This window comes from Oreochromis niloticus, unplaced genomic scaffold, assembly GCF_001858045.2.
Source record: "Oreochromis niloticus isolate F11D_XX unplaced genomic scaffold, O_niloticus_UMD_NMBU tig00001756_pilon, whole genome shotgun sequence".
In the NCBI taxonomy this organism is placed as follows: Eukaryota; Metazoa; Chordata; class Actinopteri; order Cichliformes; family Cichlidae; genus Oreochromis; species Oreochromis niloticus.
In genome coordinates, this window is record NW_020327463.1 from 224,243 (window position 1) to 248,543 (window position 24,301).

Consider the following 24,301-nt stretch of genomic DNA (forward strand, 5'->3'; position numbering starts at 1 on the left):
CAGAGCTTCTGCACGGTGTCATCAAATCTGGATATTTTTCACTAACAGTAAATGATTTTGGTAATAAAGAAATGTGTTCACAGAGAGAGGAAGAGGAGTGGTGTTTGTGAGGAGGAGCAGCTGTCCTGCTGTGCTTTGTGTCAGGACGTCCTGAAGGATCCAGTCTCTACCAGCTGTGGACACTGGTTCTGCAGACAGTGCATCTGCTCATACTGGGACCAGTCTGCTTCATCAGGAGTCTCCTCCTGTCCCCAGTGTGGAGAAAGATCCAGAAGCAGAGCTGGACTGCAAACAGCCAGTCAGAGCAGCTGTGTACAAAGTAAGACTGAACATCTGTCTGCTGATGGACTCGTTTCTGAAAACTGGACTTCTTGTTGTTGTTCAGACATTGAAGAGTTTTCTTTCTGTTTTTCTTTCCTTCAGCAGATGTTGGTCTGCAGGAGGTTTTAGATGAACATAAGATCAGTCTGAGGAGGAGATGTGAACGTGTGACTGAAGGAAGTGATGAAACAGGAAGTAGAACCCTCCTCAACAGGATCTACACTGAGCTCTACATCACAGAGGGACAGAGTGAAGAGGTTCATACCCAACATGAGGTGAGGCAGCTGGAGACAGCTTCCAAGATGGACACCCTCCATGACGCTCCAATCAGGTGCCAGGACATCTTTAAAGCCTTCCCTGACCAACAGAGACCCATCAGAGTGGTTCTGACCAACGGCGTGGCTGGTGTTGGAAAAACCTTCTCAGTGCAGAAGTTCACTCTGGACTGGGCAGAGGGCTTGGAGAACCAACATGTCAGTGTGGTGGTTCTGCTTTCATTCAGGGAGCTGAACCTGATCAGAGATGAGCAGTACAGTCTTCTGGAGCTGCTCCATGTTTTCCATCCAACATTACAGAAGGTCACAGCAGAGAAGCTGGCTGTCTCTCAGCTTTTGTTCATCTTTGACGGCCTGGATGAAAGCAGACTTTCATTGGATTTCACCACCAGGAAGCTGCTGTCTGATGTCACACAGAAGTCATCAGTCAGCCAGCTGCTGACAAACCTCATCCAGGGGAATCTGCTTCCCTCGGCTCTCGTCTGGGTAACTTCCCGACCTGCAGCAGCCAATCAGATCCCTCCTACATGTGTTGACAGGCTAACAGAAGTACGAGGCTTCACTGACGCCCAGAAGGAGGAGTACTTCAGGAGGAGATTCAGTGATGAAGAGCTGTCCAGAATCATCTCCCACATGAAGACATCCAGGAGCCTCCACATCATGTGTAGTATCCCAGTCTTCTGCTGGATCACTGCTACAGTTCTGGAGCACATGTTGACTACAGAGCAGAGAGGAGAGCTGCCCAAGACCCTGACTGACATGTACTCACACTTCCTGCTGGTTCAGACAAAGAGGAGGAAGAACAAGTACCACGAGGGACATGAGACGAGTCCACAGGAGCTAACGGAGGCTGACAGGGAAGTTCTTCTGAAGCTGGGGAGGCTGGCGTTTGAACATCTGGAGAAAGGAAACATCATGTTCTACCAAGATGACCTGGAGCAGTGTGGTCTGGATGTGACAGAGGCCTCGGTGTACTCAGGAGTTTGTACAGAGATCTTCAAAAGAGAGTGTGTGATCTTCCAGAAACCAGTCTACTGCTTTGTTCATCTGACCATTCAGGAGTTTCTGGCTGGAGTCTACATGTTCTACTGTTTCACCAACAGGAAGACTGATGTGGTGGAGGACTTCCTGGGGAACAAATATAAAGAGTCATCGTTGGATGATTTCCAATATGTTTTCACCAACAGGAAGACAGAGGTGCTGAAGGACTTCCTGGGGATAGACTGGAATGAGGAGTATGATAATGATGATGACAGTCACAGTGATAATTATCATGATGAGGAAGTTTTGCTGGATGATTACATGATGCGTGAATCTTCTGTGGATGTGTTTCTAAGGAGAGTCATGTATAAATCCCTCCAGAGTAAAAATGGCCACCTGGACCTGTTTGTTCGCTTCCTTCATGGCCTCTGTCTGGAGTCCAACCAGAGATTCTTAGTAGGTCTGCTGGGTCAGACAGAGAACAGTCCAGCAATCATCCAAAATATCATCGACAATTTGAAGGAGATGAACAGTGATGAAATCTCTCCTGACAGAAGCATCAACATCTTCCACTGTCTGATGGAGATGAACCACCTCTCAGTACATCAGGAGATCCAAGAGTTCCTGAAGTCAGAGAACAGATCAGAGAAGGAACTCTCTGAGATCCAGTGCTCAGCTCTGGCCTTCATGCTGCAGATGTCAGAGGAGGTTCTGGATGAGTTGGACCTGCAGAAGTACAACACAACAGAGCAGGGACGACTGAGACTGATTTCAGCTGTGAGGAACTGCAGAAAGGCTGGGTGAGTCCAGATGTGATCATTAACATCATTGATCAGTGTAGATTAGTAGTTTAGTTCTTCAGATGTACACAGTACTAAACGATTGTCATTAGTTTGAGTTTCTCAGATAAAATGATATTTTGTGTTGATCACGTAATGTGTGCCTGCACTTAGCATGATCCTGCACTGACAGTCGTACGCTGTGTTGTAGACTCACATCTACGTGTAGTACCTGTGTTGTGTCATTAGGGGGCAGTATTTTAAATCTGCTGCTGCTGTTGTTGGTCATTCAGACGCTGCTGTTAGAGAGACAGAAATAAGAATCTATGAAGAGCTTCTTTGAAGTGAAGTGAACTCTGATGTTACAAACAGAGACAAATATCCAGAGCAGTCACCGTCTGAGCTTCTCCTCTGACTACAGACAGAACTACAGACACAGAGTTTAGTGGCATAAACATGGTGAGTGAGGATGAAGGTGCTGAGGAAGACTCTGGTTTAGTGTGATTACAGTGTGATGTACTGATGAGTGACAGAGCTGTGGGTCAGAGTGAGGCTCAGAGGTGAACCAGCTGTGCTCTCTTACTGCCAACAGTGGGACAAACTGAGTGAGAAGACACATCTGGACTGAACATGTGTCAGATATGAGAGCTAACGCTGATGTTACAGCAGCTCATGGATTCACTCTCATTCCTGCTGCTGCTCCTAATGATGAATGTCTGACTTCATGTCCTCATTAATCACAGAGCTGATTGTTCAGTGTTTAGTTGTTGCTGCTGAAATGTCGTCCCTGTTTTCTTTTGATGGAATTCACTGCTGTGTTTTTGCTGTTTACATCCCCGAGCTAACTTCCTGGCAGCCAAACGTCATGATGTCATCAGTGCTTTATAGACGGTGGGAGGTTCATGTTGTAACCACACAGTGTTTGTGTCCGTACGCTGCAACCTTCCACACCATCCTTTATTGTACAGACTCAGCAGCAGCTCCATGGATCCCAAATCCAAGAGTGGAGAACAGATTTGAAGTGTGTCACATCCATGCAGTCACAGCTGTTTCCACCATGTTTCCACTGATATTAATCCTGTTCAATGACACATTTCATATCAGTGAATATGTTCTTTAGGACGTCCACTGACATGTTTAAGTGTCCTGCTGGAAATCACTCAAATCATCCATGAAATCCATGAAAAATCCTTTTAGTGTTTCTAACTTCACCCTCTGTCCTCTCTCTCTCTCCATCCTCCTCACTGCTTCTTTCACTGATAATCACACAAACATCGTATTCAGCCACAAAATAACACAATAATATCATCTGATGATCATTATTATAAGAGCAGGATCCATATTTGATATCAGAGTAACACACTGCTTGGTTATGTGCAGTCATCATCAGTGACTGTGGGTCAAACAGAAGCTCTCTGATTGGTTGCTGACCTTGGTCACCTGTCCACTCTCACCTGTTTGTGTTTGCTCTCTCTTTGCTGTCTCCATCCTCTCTCTCCTTTCTCTCCCTCTCTGTCTTTGTACCGTCACTCAGGTCCAATGGAAACAGTGACATTTACAAACCAATCAAAGACAAACTGATCCATGTCAGGTTATAACAATATTCAAAGTGAATACAGGCTGCTGCTGGACACAGACAGGTAACATCATTTTGACTTGCTGTCACCTGGATCTGGACCAGGGGTGGGCAATCTCAGTCCACGAGGGCCGGTGTCCCTGCAGGTTTTAGATCTCACCTTGGGTCAACACACCTGAATCACATGATTAGTTCGTTACCAGGCCTCTGGAGAACTTCAGGACATGTTGAGGAGCTAATTTAGCCATTTAAATCAGCTGTGTTGGTTCGAGGACACATCTAAAACCTGCAGGGACACCGGCCCTCGTGGACTGAGATTGCCCACCCCTGATCTGGACTCATAAACACTGAAGCCCTGAACAGGAATACAAATCATTTTCTGGCAACTAGCGACACACCAGCAGATAATGGCTCAGAAAGCTAAAATGAGCCAATCTTTTCTTTGTTTAGTTCCCCTGAAATCAGATCTGATATCAGCAGCTCTGAGTTCATTCATCATTATTGTCCAGTGATGAGATTTCTGCTCTGTTTGGTAACAGTCAGCAGGTTTTTCCTGCGTGTGGACGTGAACAGTCGTACCTGACAGCAGCAGGTAGCAAACAGAGATCATCTTTCCAGCTGGAACTCTTCACTGAGCTGAACTCATTCAAAATGTTCTGGAGTCAAAACAGGAAACAGTCCAAATGTGTGTCTTCACTCTGACTCTGGATCAGATCTCAGTGACAGACTGTGGACATTATGGAAGCCTAAATGTGACACCATCTTCCTCCTTCATCTGCAGATTAAAGCCAAACAAAGATTCTCATTAAAAGTCTGCAGGTCTGAGAGAGACTCAATCGTTGTGTCAAACACAGTAAGAGGAGCTGAAGCACAGATGTGAAGAGCAGATGTTCATCAGATTATGACCTCACTCTGTTTTGTCTTCATATACATTCAGTCTGTGTTTATAATGCAGATTTTCTGCTTTTATAATAACACATTTTATATTTTCTATCATCACAGACTGGCTGAGTGTGGACTCTCAGAGACTGACTGTGAAGTTGTGGCCTCAGCTCTGAAGTCCAACCGCTCCCATCTGACAGAGCTGGACATGAGTGAGAACAACTTGCAGGATTTAGGAGTGAAGCTTCTGTGTGCTGGACTGGAGAGTCCAAACTGTCGACTGGAGACTCTGAGGTGAGTTCACTGACTGCAGCTACTGTTGTTTTTCTATATTTCAGATATTTGAATGATGTTTGAAACTGTGTGTCTGAAGACAAATGTGAAGAAGTTTGAGTGCTTTCAGTAATGTTGTGTCTTCCCAAACGACTAAACAACAGTTTTTCCTTTTGGCTCCAAACAGAAGTGACAGACTTGAGCAGGGTTCATTTAAAGGCTGACAGAAGTGGAGTGGTGACGGGAAGATGTTTGACAGGACAGTTTTTCAGCCTCCACAGGTTCATGTTGTGCTCCATCAGTCAGTGAAGATGAAGTCAGTGCTGATGAGGCTGTAGAGTGTGTGAGGGATGTGAATGAGGATGATGAAGATCTGATGATAGCAGATAAAAACAGGCTGCAGAGACTTTGAGCTTGTGTGGAAACAGAGAGAGAGAAAGGAAAGTCATGAATTATTGCAAAGCTAACAAAGGTGAAGTTAGGAGCTGTGATGATGTTCATGTATCAGAAGCTGATCTGGCTGCTACAGAGACGACCCACACAGCTGCTGTGGTCAGGTGTGTGTTAAAGCAGAGGAACACAGAGCAGCCTAACAAAGGCCCAAACAGTTGTAGAATGAATGGATTAACCCTAACCTGAGAAACATGTTACGCCCCGCATCTGCTAGGTGACAGGGGAGGTAACATGAATGAGCCCAGAGACAGGAGGGTCAGATGAAAAAGAAAAACAAAAGGTTTATTACCACAACTGAAAACCGTTACTGAAACATCTCACTAGGCAATGAGGTGATTTAAACAAACAAAAAAACTTATCTATGGAGATTGACAGACCACGTGACTTTCGCGCATTGCTTTGTGGGTACCCGTGGCAACAACATCAAGCTAGTGAATCAAGCGCTAGCATTTCCAGCACCAGTAATCATTAATTCTGTGGTTTTAATCCCTACTTGGATTTTATTTGCCCCAAAAACAGTTATGTACAAAACGACGGAGAACACAGCAGGTCCGTACAAAGACAGACGTGACGAAGAGGCAAAAAAAAGTACGAGGAGAAAATCAAAGGAGTGAAAGGGTCAGACCCATAAGAGCATACAGAGTGGAGCAAGGACGTTAGCGTGCTGCCCAACTTTCATCACACACATATTTATTTTTATATGGTCCTAAGTGTGAGTGCATACACTCACAAGATGTTTATTAACTTCAGATCCCTGCAACAAGCCCAGGTCCAGTTTACTTTGGTGATTTGGACTATTCCATTTCACAGCTGTTGTTTTTTCCTTTATCTCCTGTACAGGCCAACGCATCTATTTGTCGTTTCAGGTTGTAGTATTACACAACATTTTCAGATCTAATAGAAATAAAATGAGTGTTTCGTAATTCATTTAATTTATTGTCTTTATTTGTAACTGGCATTATTGTTTCATTCCATTATAGAATCTTACAAGAAAGAGGCAAAATTGTATTTCATCATGCTTTATTAGCTGCTTCGGTGAAAAACAAATCAACAATGCAAAAAAATAAAAACAACATTGCAAAACAACATACTGGAAAACAGTTATTCATCACTTGATTGCTCCAATACAACACTTGGGCACATATATGCGGGACGTTTCGTGGCTGTTTTGGTGTCGCTCTCTCTCTTAACCGATCAAATCTGGCTGTGGTAGCAGCTTTAAACTCGGCCTCACCCAGGTTGATAGAGGGCGCCCAGTCTGGATCGCATTCCTGCATTTTGTAGGCTGGATTTCCTACAAAACACAACAAACATTAGCCCACAAAGCCACAGTGAACAAAGCAGCATAGCGCAGCAAATTCAATTCTAATCAATGTAAGACTTATTTGTAAGCTACATCACTAATCATCTCACAGGCATCAACTCAAAAACAAAGGTTCAAAAGGCAGCAGTACAAAGGCAGAGGCAGGAGGAACAGTGTACACCAGGGGTCTCAAACTCGCGGGCCATTTGCTGCCCACGTCACCTCTACTTGCGGCCCATATATTGATATGAAGAAAAAAAATTTTTTAATTATTATACGAAAAATGATTTAATACGATGGCAGAGTGTTACAGGCCTGGCCCTTTTAAGACTGTAGCCTCATGGGCGGTGTAGTCCTTGCTGCAGGCAGAACGTGTGGGACCGCCCCTCCCGGTGTGTGTGTGTGTGTGTGTGAGCGTGAGGGAGGGAGAAAAAGGGGAAAAGTACGAGGTGCTACTGAGCAGAAACGGAAGATGGAAGCATGTAAATATAATAATAACCACTGCAGCCCAAAAGAGTGCCTGACGAGCCCAGTAAGCTATTAAGACTCGACTGTACGCTGTGTTCGTGTTTTGACTCCGAAACAATAAAGTTCTACTGGAGCAGTCTTTCAACGCCTCTCTCTTTCTCTCGCTAGCAAGGTTGACCCAGACAGTAAAGCTAGTTCCCGGCTACGAGCGCCACATGGAACCTAAAGTAGTTTCCAGAGGTCTCCTTACCACGGTTCAGAGCCGCAGACCTGGCCGAGGTAACGAGAGTGCAAACATGTTGAGGGATTGGCCGTGTTAGTTCAGTGAGAGATTTATTTGGAAAGAAAACAGTTTTTAACTTGCAGTCGAAAACTAATGTGTACGCTTATGCCTGCATTTTTATTTTGTTAAATACAAACAAAATTATAGCAAAAGTGCTGCCACGTGTCTGGCCAGAAAGAGCTGTTTATTTGGTAGTTCAATGAACGGCTTCAGATAGTAAGAGTGAGAAAAAATAATACGTTCTTGTTTGCAGTTTTGTCTTGTTACGCAATATTTGGAATTAAAGTAAACAAACAAAACACTACATTTTAGGAAATATTAGTGGGGGTTTTCGTGTTTGTACTACTTGGACACTAAAGTGGCCTCCAATGAGATGACGGTGCCAGAAGTGGCCCGCGGCTCATTTGAGTTTGAGACCCCTGCTCTAGAGAAAGAAAACTAGTCTTACCCTCTCTCCTAGTATGTAGGGTCAGCAAGAGCAATCACACAAAATGACAAAGGTCACAAGAAGATGCCAAGAAAAAATAAACTTAGCAACACGCACAATGCAAACAATTCCTTGTTTATCTTCTAAAAATGTTTGGGAACTGTAATAAAAAGAACCATGTATCTTCTGCAGACATTACCAATAAGTCTGATGTGTCACATGGCCCTCTCCCTATTGGAAAAACAAAAGTTGAATCCAAGATGGCCGACTTCTAAATGGCCACCATGGTCACCACCCATCTTGAGGAGTTTGCCCCCTCACATATACTAACGTGCCACAAACAGGACTTTAATATCACCAACCATTCCCATGTTATTACAGTGTATCCATATAAATGGCCCACCCTGTAGACCAAGACTATACAACCCCACAGTGATACCATATCAATTTTGAGTCAGTGTGATTTTGCCTTTCAAATTAATAGAATATTAAAAAATAATAATATAATATATAATAATATAAATAATAAAAAATCTAAGTGTTACTTAATGTTGCTATTAAAACTAAAAGTGATGTTTCATACACCCACGTGGTTCAGTCACACAGTAACTGATGGTAAATAATGTTTGTGTTGAGCACATCGTACAGGTCAGCTGCTCCACACAGATCTCAGGTTTACATGCTGGAACAGTTTGTGATCATGAAGGATAAACCTCACTTCCTCTTTGTTTCATACAGATGTGACATGAACAAAAACACATTCATGAAATCCTTTTAGGAACACAAACACTATTTTAGCTGGAGAATATATTTGAATGTAGGATAATGTAGGGGATCATAAACAACAGTAATAACTAGTGGTGTAACAGATCACGGTTGATCCGAAATCCGAACCGATCCCACTCCACGGTTCGGTACGCACGTGATCCGAAGATTCGAAAAAGTAAAAAAAAAAGTATGCGTATGGTGTGCGTGGTCAGTCTGTCAAGCGGTAGTTATGGTCAGCGCTAGCGGTCCAAGTAGCGGAGCAGAGGAGTTTGCGGCATTTAAGCAGCCCTTTGCTGCCCAGTCCGACCGGGCTAAAGCTAAAAGCTAACTGGGTGTTTAGCTGCAGACGGGAGGCCGTATTCTGTTGTGCAAAACAAAGGGTTTAAACTTCAGTGACAAGATCGTTCCAAGCATGTATGAGCAGGAGAAGTTTAAAGTTATGGCTGAACTGTCCCAGGCATCTTCTGTTGCTCTAACTACAAATGGGTGGAGCTCCAGGGCAACGGAAAGCCACGTGACCGTGACCGCTCGTTATATCACAGCGGAGTGGTAGATACAAAGCCCTGCACTGCCCTATAGATTACATTAGATTAGATGAAACTTTATTTATCCCTCGGGTGGGTTCAAACTGAAATTCAGTTTCCAGTAGCACAGCACCCACAGAAGTTGCAGAATGTGAGCAGAAATATACCAAATATACACATATATAAATACAGAGAATACAAAAGGGATAAATAGAATAAATGGGAATAAGAATACAAGGGAACGCCACACTTCAAGTATTGTGAGTCTATTACACCGTTGGATATTAACAAAAACTATTGCACAGTGAAAAGGCACTACAGCTACTTGTTCCCCCCTCCTCTGTCCCCGTTTCCCCTCCAGCGAGGAGTTAAACAGTTTGATGGCGTGTGGGACAAAGGACTTTTTAAGTCTGCTGGTCCTTGACTTTGGGAGAAGCAACCTGTCACTGAACAGACTCCTCTGGTTGTTTATGGCCATGTGCAGAGGATGCAGAGGCTGCCCAGCATGGTCCATAATGTCCATATGCACCTTAATTTGTTTTTATATAAGTGCGTGGAATCAGTCTTCAGTTGAATGTTTTTTTAATAGACCAAAAATACTTAAATAAGTAAATGGCGAGTAGAATTTTTGTCTTTTTTTTCTATTTTTGCTGATCCGAAAATTGATCCGATCCGTGACTTAAAACCGTGATCCGATCCGAACCGTGAGATTTTTGATCCGTTGCACCCCTAGTAATAACTAACCACCACCTCACCATTTGGGTTGGTAGCTGCATGTTTATTGATGAAGTCATTTTCTTCTTTCCTCTTCCTCTTTCAATTGTAAAGCCACTTCTGCTGCTTTCATTCATGTGGAAGTCCTGTAGCTGAGTTTGGGAGAGACTAACAGCCTCGGCAGCAGAGGGGAGAAAGGCTGTAACACCACCACTTTACTCTGTTCGACCTGTCACATCATTTTATCAGGAAACAAATATATGCTTGTTTTACTATGTTTGGCTTGAAGAGCTAAAATGTAAGAAAGAGTGTGTTGGATAATCCGGCCAGGATGAGGCCAAACTGAAATGGGATTAAATGTCTGTCACATATTTGAGCCTAATTTAAAAACATCCTTCATAAATATTGAGTAATAACTGGACTCTCATACAGCGAGACAAAGGCTACGTTCACGCTGCAGGTGTTAATGCTCAATTCTGATTTTTTTTCATCAAATCCAATTTTTTTTTTTTTTGTCTGGTTGTTCATACTACAAATAAAATGTGATAGCAAACACGCTCTAGTGTGAATGGTTTGCGGCCTGCATGCGCAAAAGAAGATGTCACACACAACACACTTTGTTTACGGAGGTAAAAATGGGGCTACAGAGCTGGTAGGTGTTGTTGCAGCAGTCTATCAATTTCTTCAGAATTGTCTCCCCATATGCTAATCAAGTCCAATACCTCAGTTTCTGTCCATTAACTCACTCCGTCTCCAGTTTCCGCCTCTATGCTTTCTCGTTTGTCTTTTCCGGCGCTGATTGGCATCTGTCTTGTGTCAGTGACATAAATGGTAAATGGCCTGTAGTTGTGTAGCGCTTTACTTAGTCCCTAAGGACCCCAAAGCACTTCACACTAAATTCAGTCATTCACCCATTCACACGCACATTCACACACTGGTGATGGCAGCTATATTGTAGCCACAGCCACCCTGGGGCGCACTGACAGAGGCGAGGCTGCCAGAAGCCGGCAACCTTCCGATTACAAGACGAACTCCCAACTCTTGAGCCACGATCTCCCCCTAAAAGACGGATTTAATGCGACATGACCATTCACACAGCAGTCGCTTTCTAAAACATCAGATATGTATCGGATTCAGTACCACATATGAAAGTGATCCAGATCGGATTTGAAAATATTGGATTTGTGCCGTTCACACTGTCATACCATGATCGGATATGGGTCGCATAGGGTCAAAAAAGTCGGATTTGATGCGCTTTCGCCTGCAGTGTGAACGTAGCCTAAAATGCCTTTACACATCAGGGTTATCGTGCTGATCAAAGTCCAACACTGAGTTTGTAAAATGATGTTTGTCAATCATTTTGTCTGGTTTATGAGGAAAATGATTCAATAACTTGCTGCTAATACACAACATTTCATCATATTTCCTCATAACCCTCTTTTGTCTGACCATTTGATCCCATTTGAATTTCCAATAAAGGATCCACAGAGTTTGGTGACAATAATGACAGTAGATGTTTGTGTGAAAGTGCTGGAGGCAAATTAGTGTGTGATGTTCTTTCAGTGTTGCACTTTGTAGACATAGAGACCAGTGTTGTTAGTCCAGGTCAGAAGATGACTTGTTGGAATGAAAATGAGCTTGTAGTTTGTCTGCTTTAACAATGTGACTGGAAAAAGGTGTTGGACTTCAAATATGTCCATTTCTTTCAAACTTCACCTTTAAAAGTGAAGCCATGTGGTTCCTGGAAGGAAAAACACGACTTTTTTTTAAGTCTTTGTCATGTTTTTATGATAAATATACGACTTTAATGTGAAACATTCAGAGTTTTTTCTCTTGTTTGTTTGAAGCTGCTTCCTGTTGGCTTCAGCTGTTTGGAGTTTCCATTTTCTAAACTTCTACATTCTGAACCTTCTTCAGCTCTGAACAGATGATGAAACACTGAATGATTTCAAGCTCACACTTTGTCTAATAAACTTACATCTTTCATTCTTTATACAGATTGAGGGGCTGTGGTTTGTCAAATATCAGCTGTGATTATCTGGCAGCAGCGCTGAAGTCCAACCCCTCCCATCTGAGAGTGCTGGACCTGAGCTTGAACAACCTGCAGGATTCAGGAGTGAAGCAGCTGTGTGTTCTTCTGGAGAATCCACGATGTCGATTTGAAACTCTGAGGTCAGTCACCATGTTTTAGTTGTGCTGAGATGAATATGATGTGAAAGTTGTACTGACACTGTGGATCAGTAGGCCCACACACCTCTATACAGGAAGTCTGGTTCTACTCTTTGTAGAACTTCTGGTCCCTGATCCTCTGAGTCTGACTCAGTAGATAATCCAGAGTTCTGAGCTGATATCTAGTCAACCAATCAGGTGTTTGATCTTCAGCCCCTCCTTATTATCACCCCCTCTCTCTCTTTCACATCTGAATAATCTTCACTTCACATTTCAGTCAGTTCAGATTTCATTAGCACGTTCACTTTAGCATAATCCATTTTAATCCAAACACCTTTCTCTTTAAACTCTGTTTGTCAGTCACAGTATATCAGGTACAATCCTCTTTTTCACTGAGTCACACATTCAGAGATCAGAGTGTCCTGTGTGTGCTCTATTCACTCACACTCACTCTCATATGGCTGAAGTCTGTTTGTACACAGGCTGTCAGCTGGCCTGAGTTAGGCCTGTCTCTAAAATCATTACTTTATTACTTTTATTCTGATTCATCAAAGCCAAAGTCAAACATCTTTATATTTACTGATTATGTTCTCATCAGTAATTAACAGTCAGTATATTCAGATATGAATCATAATTCAGTGTTTAATATATTGTCACAGATGGACTCCACAGGAGATCTGCTTTATGAAGAAACTGTGAAAGTTTGTCCAACAGTGGGAAACATTTCAGAGAATATCTGTGAAGCAGAAACTAAACATAGTAATAGAAGAAAAGCCAAACAATGATCCAAATCCTGCTCTGAGACTATCAGACAGTAAAGGCTTCCAGAGACTGCTCACCTCTGAGACTTAGTTAAAGATGCTGGTGCTGTCCACAGATCAGCTGACCTGCTGGGTCTCCATGATCAGCTTTGTTTCTTGGAGATAAAGGCTGAGCCCTTTAGAGCTTCAGTTCTGCAGAGCAGCAGGATGTCTGAGGTCTGCAGAAACAGAGAAACACAGCAGCTAAAAATAGTTGTCCAAAGAAAACGAGGTGGGAGCTGCTGATTCCTGAGCTTTGATACTGGATTAGCTTCAGTAGTTATTCCCATCACTGCTGTAGGAGCCACATTTAGTCACAGCTGATTGTCTTCTTTGAACAATCACAATGACTACTTTTCTAAAAAAAACAAGTACACAAAGAACCAATGAGAGTGTAGAACAGGATAAAGAGCTCCTGTGATGGTGGCAAAGAGATGAGAAGCAGATGGCACCTACATGTTGTAGTGGTTTACAGTCACCAGGGGGCGCCGTCACAGCCATGCAGTCAGTGGGCTGCTCTGCTTGTGCTGTTGTTGGTGAAGCTGAAGTGAAAGCGAGTGTTAAAACAATGAAAAGTGTCCACTGCAGCCTCCATCTGAGCTTCTCATGTTCTTCTTCTTTGATCCTCCATGTTTGTGCTGAACGCTGCTGTCGCTCTCTTCCTGTTCCCGCCCACTTTCTAACCAATCAGCATTGGAGCGTGCACAGCGTCGTCCACACTGAGCTTTGTTGTGAGTGCGTGGACTCGTCTGCAGAACATTTCCAGTACAATAACCAGCTGTGCATGTCCCCCAAGCAGCAGCTTCAAGCTCACCTCAAAGAAGTTTAACAGGAAGGACGACTCGTCCATCACGCGTCCAGCTGTCTGTGACCGTGTCCACAGCAGAGTGTGACCGAGGCTTCATGCTAACACGCACACATGAAGCTGATACCACCACGAGCAGCTGCTCAGTGGATTTGGAGGAGAAATGTCTCCAGCTTCTCACAGGCAGTATGCAGAATGTGGATCTCCACAAAGACTGTGGAGAGCTCGTCCCAGACTCAAAATCAACACTTGTCTGCACAAAACTTCTCACACGTTCCCGTCACAAGTGTCTTCTAAGTGAAGCTACCAGGTTCAGGTCCAGCTCTGTTTATCTGGGGCTGCAGATGGGTGATCCATCCTCACAAAGCAACACAGACACCAGATATGCAAACACAGCATCATACAACAGAACCAAGAGATCCAAAGAGTTTTCTCTGCATTTCTGTGGCTGATGCTGCTGGAACGAAGCTGTTTGAAACCTTGTTGTTCTGCACGTTGGGACCTGAAGAGGAAACTTAAACTCTGTGCAGAGGGTTCAATGGACGCAGCCAAGCGATGTAAGTGTCTGCTGTACAGGGATGCTGGTTCAGCTGTGGCTCAGTTTCACGGTGTGACTCAATAAAAGCAGCATCAAGTAAAAGCATGATGCTTTCATCAGTGTGGAAATAAGAAAGTTTCCTGTCACGTGACAGACGCTGGAGCTCTTTCACTCACAGCTTCACAGTTTCAGCTTCAAACTTCAGCTTTTTTGTGCAGCTTTAGTGTAGAGCCTTCACCACACTGTCTCACTGTGACCTCCTGAACTGGGAGTTTGTTTTGTTTTAGACTCTGATCTCCAAAAAGTTGATTCTGTTCATCTGGACATAGCGTTTTGTGGGACTAACGTTTCGTCACTCATCCAAGTGACTTCTTCAGTCTCAGCTGACTGCAGTCTTCCCCAATCTTATAAACAGTACATTTGCATAACGACTGAAACCAGCCCACTGAAGGAACAATGGGCTGTGAGGTCAGTTCCTTAATCATAATTATGCAAATTCCCATGACCATTGATCAACAACCACTGACCAAACCCACTGATCAAAGACCACTGATCAATGGCCATGAGTACCATTCACAGAGAGTTGGGGAATGGCTGCAATCACAGCATTGTAAGATGGCGAAAGATGTACCCTTAGGCCCCCTCCTCGATTCATAGATGGTCTTTCTCTTTTCACGTAAATGGCCTCCTTAACTCCGCGCTCAAACCAGCGTTCTTCCCTGTCCAGGATGTGTACATCCTCATCATTGAAAGAGTGTCCTCTGGCCTGTAGGTGTAAATAAACTGCAGAGTCCTGGCCTGACGAGGTTGCTATTCTGTGTTGTGCCATCCGCTTCGCCAGAGGTTGTTTGGTTTCCCCGATGTATAAATCCTGGCAATCCTCCTGGCACTTAACAGTGTACACTATGTTACTCTGTTTGTGTCGGGGGACCCGATCCTTGGGGTGGACCAGTTTTTGGCGCAGCGTATTTTGGGGTTTAAAAGCCACAGAGACCCGGTGTTTAGAAAAAATGCATCTCAACTGCTCCGATACTCCTGACACACATGGGATCACTACAGGTTTTCGCCTGGGCAGCGGTTGTCCTTCTCTCCTGGATCGGCTGGAGCTTTCTTTAGGTGCCTTTCCAGCTTTGACAAAAGTCCAGCTGGGATAACCACATTTACTCAGGGCCTTCTTGATGTGCTGTTCTTCTGCCTCCCTGGCCGCTGTGTCAGTGGGGATGGTGTTCGCTCTGTGTTGTAGCGTCCTGATGACACCCAGTTTGTGCTCCAGTGGATGATGAGAGTCAAACCTTAGATACTGATCCGTATGCGTAGGTTTACGGTACACGTCAGCTTTTAGATGTCCCCCATTACTGATGGAAATCTCACAGTCTAAGAAAGCTAACCTGCCACTTTTCATATCCTCCCTGGTGAATTTGATGTGTTGGTCCACCGAGTTGATGTGATCCGTGAAATGTAGTACGTCCTGAGATTTGATTTTCACCCAGGTGTCATCCACATATCTGAACCAATGGCTTGGTGGTGTTCCAGTGTAGAACAGCAAAACTCTCTTTTCCACTTCTTCCATGTACAAATTGGCCACGATGGGTGAAACTGGGGAGCCCATGGCACACCCATGTTTCTGCCTATAGAACTGACCCTCGTATGTGAAGTAGGTGGAATGAAGACACAGTTCCAAAAGCAAACACACTTGGTCGATGCTGAGAGTGGTCCTGTTGCTGAGGTTGGTGTCATCCTGTAATCTCTTACGGACTACCTCCAACGCTTCCGTGACTGGGATGCAAGTGAAGAGAGATGTAACGTCGTACGAGACCATGGTTTCATCTGCCTCCATAATGACATCTCTCACCTTCTCAACAAAATCCAGGGTGTTCTGGATGTGGTGTTCAGAGCTGCCCACCAGCGGGTTGAGGATCGAGGCCAGAAACTTGGAGATGTTATAAGTGACCGAGTTGATCATGCAGACAATCGGTCTTAAAGGTTCACCCTGTTTATGTATTTTTGGTAAACCATACAGAGTTGGTGTAGACTCCCCTTGGTACCGCCTGTGGTATGAGGTCCGGTCAATAGCCTTGTCTTGTTCTAACTGCTTCAGACAGTCTATCACCCTCTTCCTGTAGCCACTTCCTGGGTCTCGTTTCAGGGGCTCATAAGTATTTTCATCACTGAGTAGTGACAAAATCTTCTCATGATAGTCTTTCTGGTTAAGCAATACTGTGCACCTACCCTTGTCTGCCGGAAGGATGATAATGTTGTTGTCCTCACTAAGTGATGTGAGTGCCTTCCTCTCCTCCATGGTGATGTTGGATGCTGGGGGCTTTGCGTTGCTGAGACAGGCTGAAACTTTCGTCCGTAGTTGCTCTGCTTCCACTTCTGCAATATTGTTGTTACGAATTGCTGTTTCTGTGGCTGTGATCAGCTCCACTAGCGGGATTTGTCTCGGTGTGACAGCAAAATTCAACCCTTTAGCAAGGATGTTTTTCTCTGTTTGAGTGAGCTGTCTGTCAGACAAATTCTTCACTCACTTGTCCATATCCTCCGTGTCGCATCCTTGTCTCTTTTGGCCATTGAGGACACTGTCCGTATTTTGTGGTGGTTTCTGACGTACAACAAGTAAGTCAAACTTCCTTTGTTGCCTGGTCTTAGACTTCTTGTGCTGTGTTAGACGAGCCTTCTCAGTAAAGTCAAACACCTTTTTAAGAGTATTCTCATCTAAAAGCATTGTCAGTCTCTGTCGGATCGGCTCCTCTTGAGATTTTAGCATGTCGATGGTAAAATTTGTTTGCCTCACCCGTTCATTAAGCAACTGATGCTGTGCCTTCTGGAGGATTTTTGTTGCCCGGAAGCCTTTAACTGAAGAGCTCATTTGCAGACTTTTAGGAGTAATCCTGTTTTGTCGGCATCTGAGGCTGAATCTCAGTGGGCTGGTTTCAGTCGTTATGCAAATGTACTGTTTATAAGATTGGGGAAGACTGCAGTCAGCTGAGACTGAAGAAGTCACTTGGATGAGTGACGAAACGTTTCTCCCACAAAACGCTACGTCCAGATGAACAGAATCAACTTTTTGGAGATTTACTTTCCTGGATGATTGAGAATGCATCAAGACGTTAGACTCTGATGTTTCTTCTTCAGTTTATTTTTTTAAATTTCACACAGTAAAAAGTGATAACTTTTCATGTTTTTATGATAAATGTACGACTTTAATGTGAAACATTCAGAGTTTTTTCTCTTGTTTGTTTGAAGCTGCTTCCTGTTGGCTTCAGCTGTTTGGAGTTTCCATTTTCTAAACTTCTACATTCTGAACCTTCTTCAGCTCTGAACAGATGATGAAACACTGAATGATTTCAAGCTCACACTTTGTCTAATAAACTTACATCTTTCATTCTTTATACAGATTGAGGGGCTGTGGTTTGTCAAAGATCAGCTGTGACTATCTGGCAGCAGCGCTGAAGTCCAACCCCTCCCATCTGAGAGAGCTGGTCCTGTACAACAACAATCTACAGGATTCAGGAGTGAAGCATCTGTGTGGTTTCCTGGAGAGTCCGGGATGTGGACTTGAAACTCTGAGGTCAGACAGCATGTTTTATCTGTGCTGAGATGAATATGATGTGAAAGTTGTGCTGACACTGTGGATCAGTAGGTCCACACACCTCTATACAGGAAGTCTGGTTCTACTCTTTGTAGAACTTCTGATCCCTGATCCTCTGAGTCTGACTCAGTAAATAATGAATAATCTTCACTTCACATTTCAGTCAGTTCAGATTTCATTAGCACGTTCACTTTAGCATAATCCGTTTTTAACCCTTTAAGACCGGTCGGAGCGGGCACGCTCCATTTTGCATTATTATTCTTTTTTTTTTTGCATATGAAACCGGAGGAGTTGTACTTAAATCTTATGCCTTCAGCTTGCCCGAGGTCATGATTTCCTTCCGCATATAGCTTTGCGAAAATTGCATAAAAAGCACTTGCAGCAACAAAAACATAATAATCTTTGTTGCAAATTCAGTATCACACTGGTTCTTTTGATTCCTCATATGGCTGAAGTCTGTTTGTACAGAGGCTAACCTCAAGAAATCACATGATAGGGTGGGGCTGGGTTTCACAATGAGCTCACCCAAAACCTTGGCTGATTGTGACCTACACCCATTTTCACACCTTGGCTCGTGTAATTAGGTAGAGGATCAACAGGGGGGTTCATGACCCGCTTGGCGGACACTCCCACAGGGCTTGAATCTGGGACTCTCTACCATTTGACCCTCGAAATAAAGAAGCTTCTTGGATGAGAGGTGAAACGTCTTCAAGAAACTTAAAGAAGTCCAGATGCCTTTTTTCTAAGCTCATTAGATGACCGCGAACCTTCACAGACACCTCATCAGTGTCACTCTCAGAGCTACCAGCCCTTTATTAAAATCCCAAAGCTCTTCATTGAAATCAATGATATCAAAGCTGGAATCAAATGAGTCCAAGTCTTCTGCTGATTCAGCATCACATTCATCTTTGTCCTTGCTCTGCATCCCCACCATGGACTTCATTCCTTTCCAAGCCAGCCTTGAGTGTCCTTTATTCAGCTCATCCTCTGCTTTACCTTTACACCTGATTTTAGCTGCTTTATCTCTCTTTGAACAAGTTTCTGTGCCTCGATCTGTTGGAGTGAATTGTTAAATGTAGTGTTTTATTACAGGCAACATCCTTGTGAAGGTCTTTTTGATGTAAGCTTCCTGCCCAGCAGGAGGTCTCACACACACACACGCACACACACACACACACACACACACACACACACACACACACACACACTCTTACTTACATACAGAAGTTCACACATATACATACAATGCCTTAGAACCATGTGGGCGTTGCTTTGCTGTGTTTTGTGTGAACTGTCTCTCAATAAAAGCCAGCGAGAGGAGGCCATCATCGGGGTCATTCGTGATGAGCTAAGATACCAACGAGGCCTCCCTTGCGCAAGTAATCGATCGAACGCTGTTGCCTTGTTTTTCTTTCATGGGAATAAGTCCTGGATACAGCGGGATCTGAGTTTAGACCCAACACCATCTTTTTCTTCTCTCCCTCATAACAAGACCATTTCTTCTGCCTGAGAACATGTTTGAGTAATTTGCTAATCCAGGGCTGATTTTGGGGGAAAATAGTTCCTGTTTTCAAAGTAATCCCCATTTTTCCCAGAAAGAAATGTAAGTAGAAATAAATGATCTAAGTGAGAACATGAGCCTTTAAAAAGGCTCTTCTGAGGCTGCTGCCAGTGGTCAAAGCCTCCAACAAAGCTCTGTAAGTAAATATGTGATCATAGGTTTAGTTTTTAAATGTTTATTCTAGTTAACACAAATCAGGTGGGAACAACTCAAATAAAATATCAAAAATATTAATTGGTCATCGGTACAGATATTGTTCAATATTAAATACATTGGAGCACGAATTGTCCACATTTCTGAAATATTTCTGAGTGTAACTGTTACCAAAGTGCAATTTAGACCTGACCTGTGGTTGTTATCTAAGTGATAATCATCAATTCTACTAAAACAAATACAAAATAAAGAAATTTGACACATTTTGTTGATATCAAAAGCACACTGAACAATTCAGTGTTGTTTTACTGCTGTTCTCTCTTCACTTCTTCTCCTCTGATTCTCTCCACATGTTGCTCTGCATCAGTGCTCAGTTTCCTGACAAAAACAAGATTAAATATTGCTAAATATAATAGTATCTCATTACACTTCAACATAAGTGTTTTATTTTTGTAATAGTTTATCTGTTATTTTTCAGACTGAGTCACTGTGACCTGTCAGAGAGAAGCTGTGAAGCTCTGTCCTCAGGTCTGAGCTCTCAGACCTCTAATCTGAGACAGCTGGACCTGAGTAACAGTAACCTGAAGGATTCAGGCGTGAAGCTTCTGTCTGAAGGACTGAAGAGTCCACACTGTACACTGAAAACTCTCAGGTGAGATCAAGCATTTTTCTTTCATCAACTGACAGAATTAGCAGATTAATAATAAGGCAGTCCTCTAATAATAGGAGAAGTGGAGGTGTTTTGAAGGGCAACATACTCTTATGTTAACAAGACAGGAAGTAGTTCCTGGGAACTGCTTCCTTTGTTATTGTCTAAGTTGTAAAACAGTGATGAGTTTGCAGAGGTGAATCCACAGCACACAACACAACAATGCTGCTGCGTGCTGAAAGCAGACTTCTCACAGATTCTGAGACTGCAGGTTTCATCACTGTCCAACCAAAATTCACTGAACCAGCAGTAAATGAACGTCCAAAACTACGCTTCATGTTTGAAAAAACAGATGATCAGGGGGATTTGTGTTTACATCTTTTTTGTGTAATCTGTTCACCTCCTGTTTTAGCTGTTTGGTGGTTGTTGAGATGGTTTTGTGAACTTTTAGCTGAGATTCTGACATTTCTGTAGATACCACACATGTCTAATTACTTTGTATAGCATGAATGGCCATAACGAGGTTTTTAACAGTAAGAAAAGTTGTAAAACTTAAGAAAATATAGTTAAAAGTCCAAAACCTTCTATGTCTGGTCGCTTGTGGTAAGGAGCAGATCAAACGAGTAAAGAATTACGTTATAATTATAAATGGCTTCAACAGCACATTCAGGTCTGTGAGACTCATTCAGACACTGTGCCGTGGCTCTGTGCTACATGCACATATTTCTGCATCTCTGCCATTCAGACACACTTTATATATAGTTTATTTTATGTAGTATTCAATACTAAACTGTACATTTAGTCTTTTTAAAGGCAGCAATTTTTATTCAGTGTTTTTATAAAAGCCTTATTTTTATCCATTTACTGCTATTAGGAAGAACACGTGAGGTTTAAGACCTGGACCAGTTTGAAACCTTTTGTCCTCCACAATGGAAAATGGGTGGAAATAAAAATGCGTATCTCTTTAGCCAGCTCCTAATTTTATCAGTTCTACTCTCAGCGTCTCCTGTATATCTCCTATATAAATCTTGCACTCAGCTTTGTGGTCTCCAATATCACTGAAATGCAGCCAGATGCTGCTCATTTTGCCTTTTCACTCTTTCCTGACACGCTTGCATTTCAATACAGCTCCCGTTTCTTTGTGTACCTGGTCTATACCACTAGCCTTGCTGTCTATGGGACATGTCTTCTTTCACATAATGGTATGATCCCAGTCTGTCTCTTAAAGTGTTTGGCCACATGGTTTGCTCATCAGAATAAAATCTCAGCCGTGCTTACATTGATTATCAGCAAGCCTGAAAATTCATCAATATTTGACATATGAAATTATCTCAAGGGCTGGATTTGGCCCACGGGCCATATGTATGACACCCCTGGTTTACACAGTTTGGTATTCAATGTACAAGTGAGTTAGCTCTCAGCTAACTAGATGACAAGCTAACTGCTGGGACTGCGTCTTTCTAACAAGAGCGTCAGACACTCAGACTGGTTTCCTTTGTGGATGATGATGTACAGTGGCTTGCAAAAGTATTCGGCCCCCTTGAACTTTTCCACATTTTGTCACATTACAGCCACAAACATGAATCAATGTTATTGGAATTCCACGTGAAAGACCAATACAAAGTGGTGTACACGTGAGAAGTGGAACGGAAATCATACATGATTCCAAACATTTTTTTACAAATAAATAACTGAAAAGTGGGGTGTGCGTAATTATTCAGCCCCCTGAGTCAATACTGTGTAGAACCACCTTTTGCTGCAATTACAGCTGCCAGTCTTTTAGGGTATGTCTCTACCAGTTTTGCACATCTACAGACTGAAATCCTTGCCCATTCTTCTTTGCAAAACAGCTCCAGCTCAGTCAGATTAGATGGACAGCGTTTGTGAACAGCAGTTTTCAGATCTTGCCACAGATTCTCGATTGGATTTAGACACCAGACAGGTCAGGGATAAAGTTAATGAGAAATTCACTTCACTATGGTGTTTGTTAGCTTGTCTTTCTTTGGTTTATTTAGACTCCTCCCACAAGCTGATCCAACGTAGTCTGCCCAAGCCTCCCACCTCTGTTTGTTTGGGTGTTTTGTTTGCTGCCATCAACAGCGTGTAATGAATTTAAGTGATACTTCAGACTTCAAGTACTCCGACGATAAAAACTCAACTTTGCTTCCAGATAGTTTAAAATGTCCATGTCAAAGATCTGTACCTGTCTCCATGTTTCTGGCCCCGCCCCTTTCTTTCTGTCCTGGGTCATGTGAGCACTGCAGCAGTATTAGGCCCACCCTCAATGCTCTCATTGGTTGAGACGCATAATGACGCCCATTTCAAGCCAGCACTGGTCAACATCCCTCCTGTGACCCATGGCTTTTATATTCAGAGCCAGTGAGCACTTTCACAATAATCATGATTTTAAAAACTGTCATTAAAATAATTGTTGGTTTTAATCAGTTAATGAGTTAACGAGATAATAACAGGTTAACTTGCACTAATAATTAGACTTTGATGACAAACTGATGTGATCTCCATGTTTCCTTTGTTGGACTGTGGGCGAGTGTCAGAACTGAATGTACTGAGTAACATGTAGTGTTTAAATATGTGTCAGTTCCAGTTTTAGAGCTCTAAAGTGCAGCTATCATGTTAGGAATATGTTAGGAATAGACAGTAACACTGAGGTCAAATCTTTATTTTACCACTCGCTGCGTTCTTGATGTTCATGAATTCAGCAGGTTCATGATTGTCTGCAGCATTAATCTCATATTTCCATCTAAAGTGTTGAATTTGACTGTTTGATGTTCTTTATGATCTCTGGCACCAGTTCATCTGTAGGCTGAGCTCAGTCCATCCATTTAGTGAAATGATGTTTAAAGGTCTCCTTGTTCTGTGAGCGTGCACAGATCCTGAAGCAGAAAGCCTGGGTTAACAGAGAAATGATCATCACTGTGATGATGCTCATCATCTCTGACTGGGGTTTGAGGTTTTGTCAAAGCAGCAAAGAAAGCATGGCTGTGTTGAACTGGGTGTGGAAGCAGCTCCCAGTTTGAGTTCAGGAGACAGACACCCTCTCTACTTTAAATCAGCTTCAACCTTTCCTTTTTGATAAAGCTTATAGTTAGAGCCGGATCAGGTGACCCTGAACCATCCCTTAGTTATGCTGCCATAGAGATGGATAACAGATTGATTTTTGTTTTGTGTGTCTGCAGTCTGTCAGGCTGTCTGATCACAGAGGAAGGCTGTACTTCTCTGGCCTCAGCTCTAAGCTCCAACCCTTCCCATCTGAGAGAGCTGGACCTGAGCTACAATCATCCAGGAGACTCAGGAATGAAGCTGCTGTCGGCTGGACTGAAGGATCCAGGCTGGAGACTGGACACTCTCAGGTATGGAGAGAATGTCTGATAGAGGAGGAAGAGCTGGAAACATTTCCCGTGTCCTTCCCTCACTTCCTGTTTGTTTCCTGCAGATGAGACATGAACAATCACACATGCAGGAATATTTTCAGGGACAGACACACTAGTCTAGCTGGATAGTACATGGATATTTATGTAGGAGGTCTCCAAGGAGTCTGTTTGCAGGAACATTTAGGTCACATGTGTACCTGAGATAGATGCCACTGTGTACCTAATAAAGTGTCAGCCATGTGTATGTTTCCCATGCTGTATGTCCACAGTGATAGAAGGATGAAACAAGGATGTGAATCATTTCAGTCTGTGTGCCACAAAGAGGCAGACAGGAGCAGCTAACATTTGGAAATGGAAGCTTAAATAAAGACAAACTCTACATTTATGGCTGAATTCACAATAAATTTGTTCTCAAGTGTACATTTTTCTGTTATTGTTCTCAAACAACAGAATGAGAATGAAATAATGATTCTAACAGGGCCCATAAATAGCATTAGCTTAGCAGCATTAGCTTATCAGAGTTTCCATCATGGTCACACAAATCCTTAGCAGAGCAAAGTGGCCTACTTAGCATTAGCTACTCAGGTTGTAGAAAGCAAGGGGAACCAGTATTAG

The 24,301-nt window shown here is 43.1% G+C and overlaps 1 protein-coding gene across 1 annotated transcript; it reads left to right on the plus strand.

The window, feature by feature from the left end:
• Positions 1-1,272: 1,272 nt before the first annotated feature.
• LOC100710727 (ribonuclease inhibitor) lies at positions 1,273-23,969 on the plus strand. Its single transcript, XM_019355206.2, has 7 exons — positions 1,273-2,377; positions 4,935-5,108; positions 12,026-12,199; positions 17,737-17,910; positions 20,124-20,297; positions 23,492-23,547; positions 23,956-23,969. Exons 1-7 carry the CDS (start codon positions 1,308-1,310, stop codon positions 23,967-23,969), a joined length of 1,836 nt encoding a protein of 611 aa, XP_019210751.2. The 5' UTR covers positions 1,273-1,307.
• Positions 23,970-24,301: the final 332 nt, after the last annotated feature.

Bases quoted from the DNA above. Each gene is read 5' to 3' on its own strand.
- LOC100710727 (XM_019355206.2), top strand. From the start codon at position 1,308: ATGTTGACTACAGAGCAGAGAGGAGAGCTGCCCAAGACCCTGACTGAC. The intron at 5,109-12,025 runs GTGAGTTCACTG...TTCTTTATACAG, and splicing joins TGTCGACTGGAGACTCTGAG to ATTGAGGGGCTGTGGTTTGT. The intron at 12,200-17,736 runs GTCAGTCACCAT...TTCTTTATACAG, and splicing joins TGTCGATTTGAAACTCTGAG to ATTGAGGGGCTGTGGTTTGT.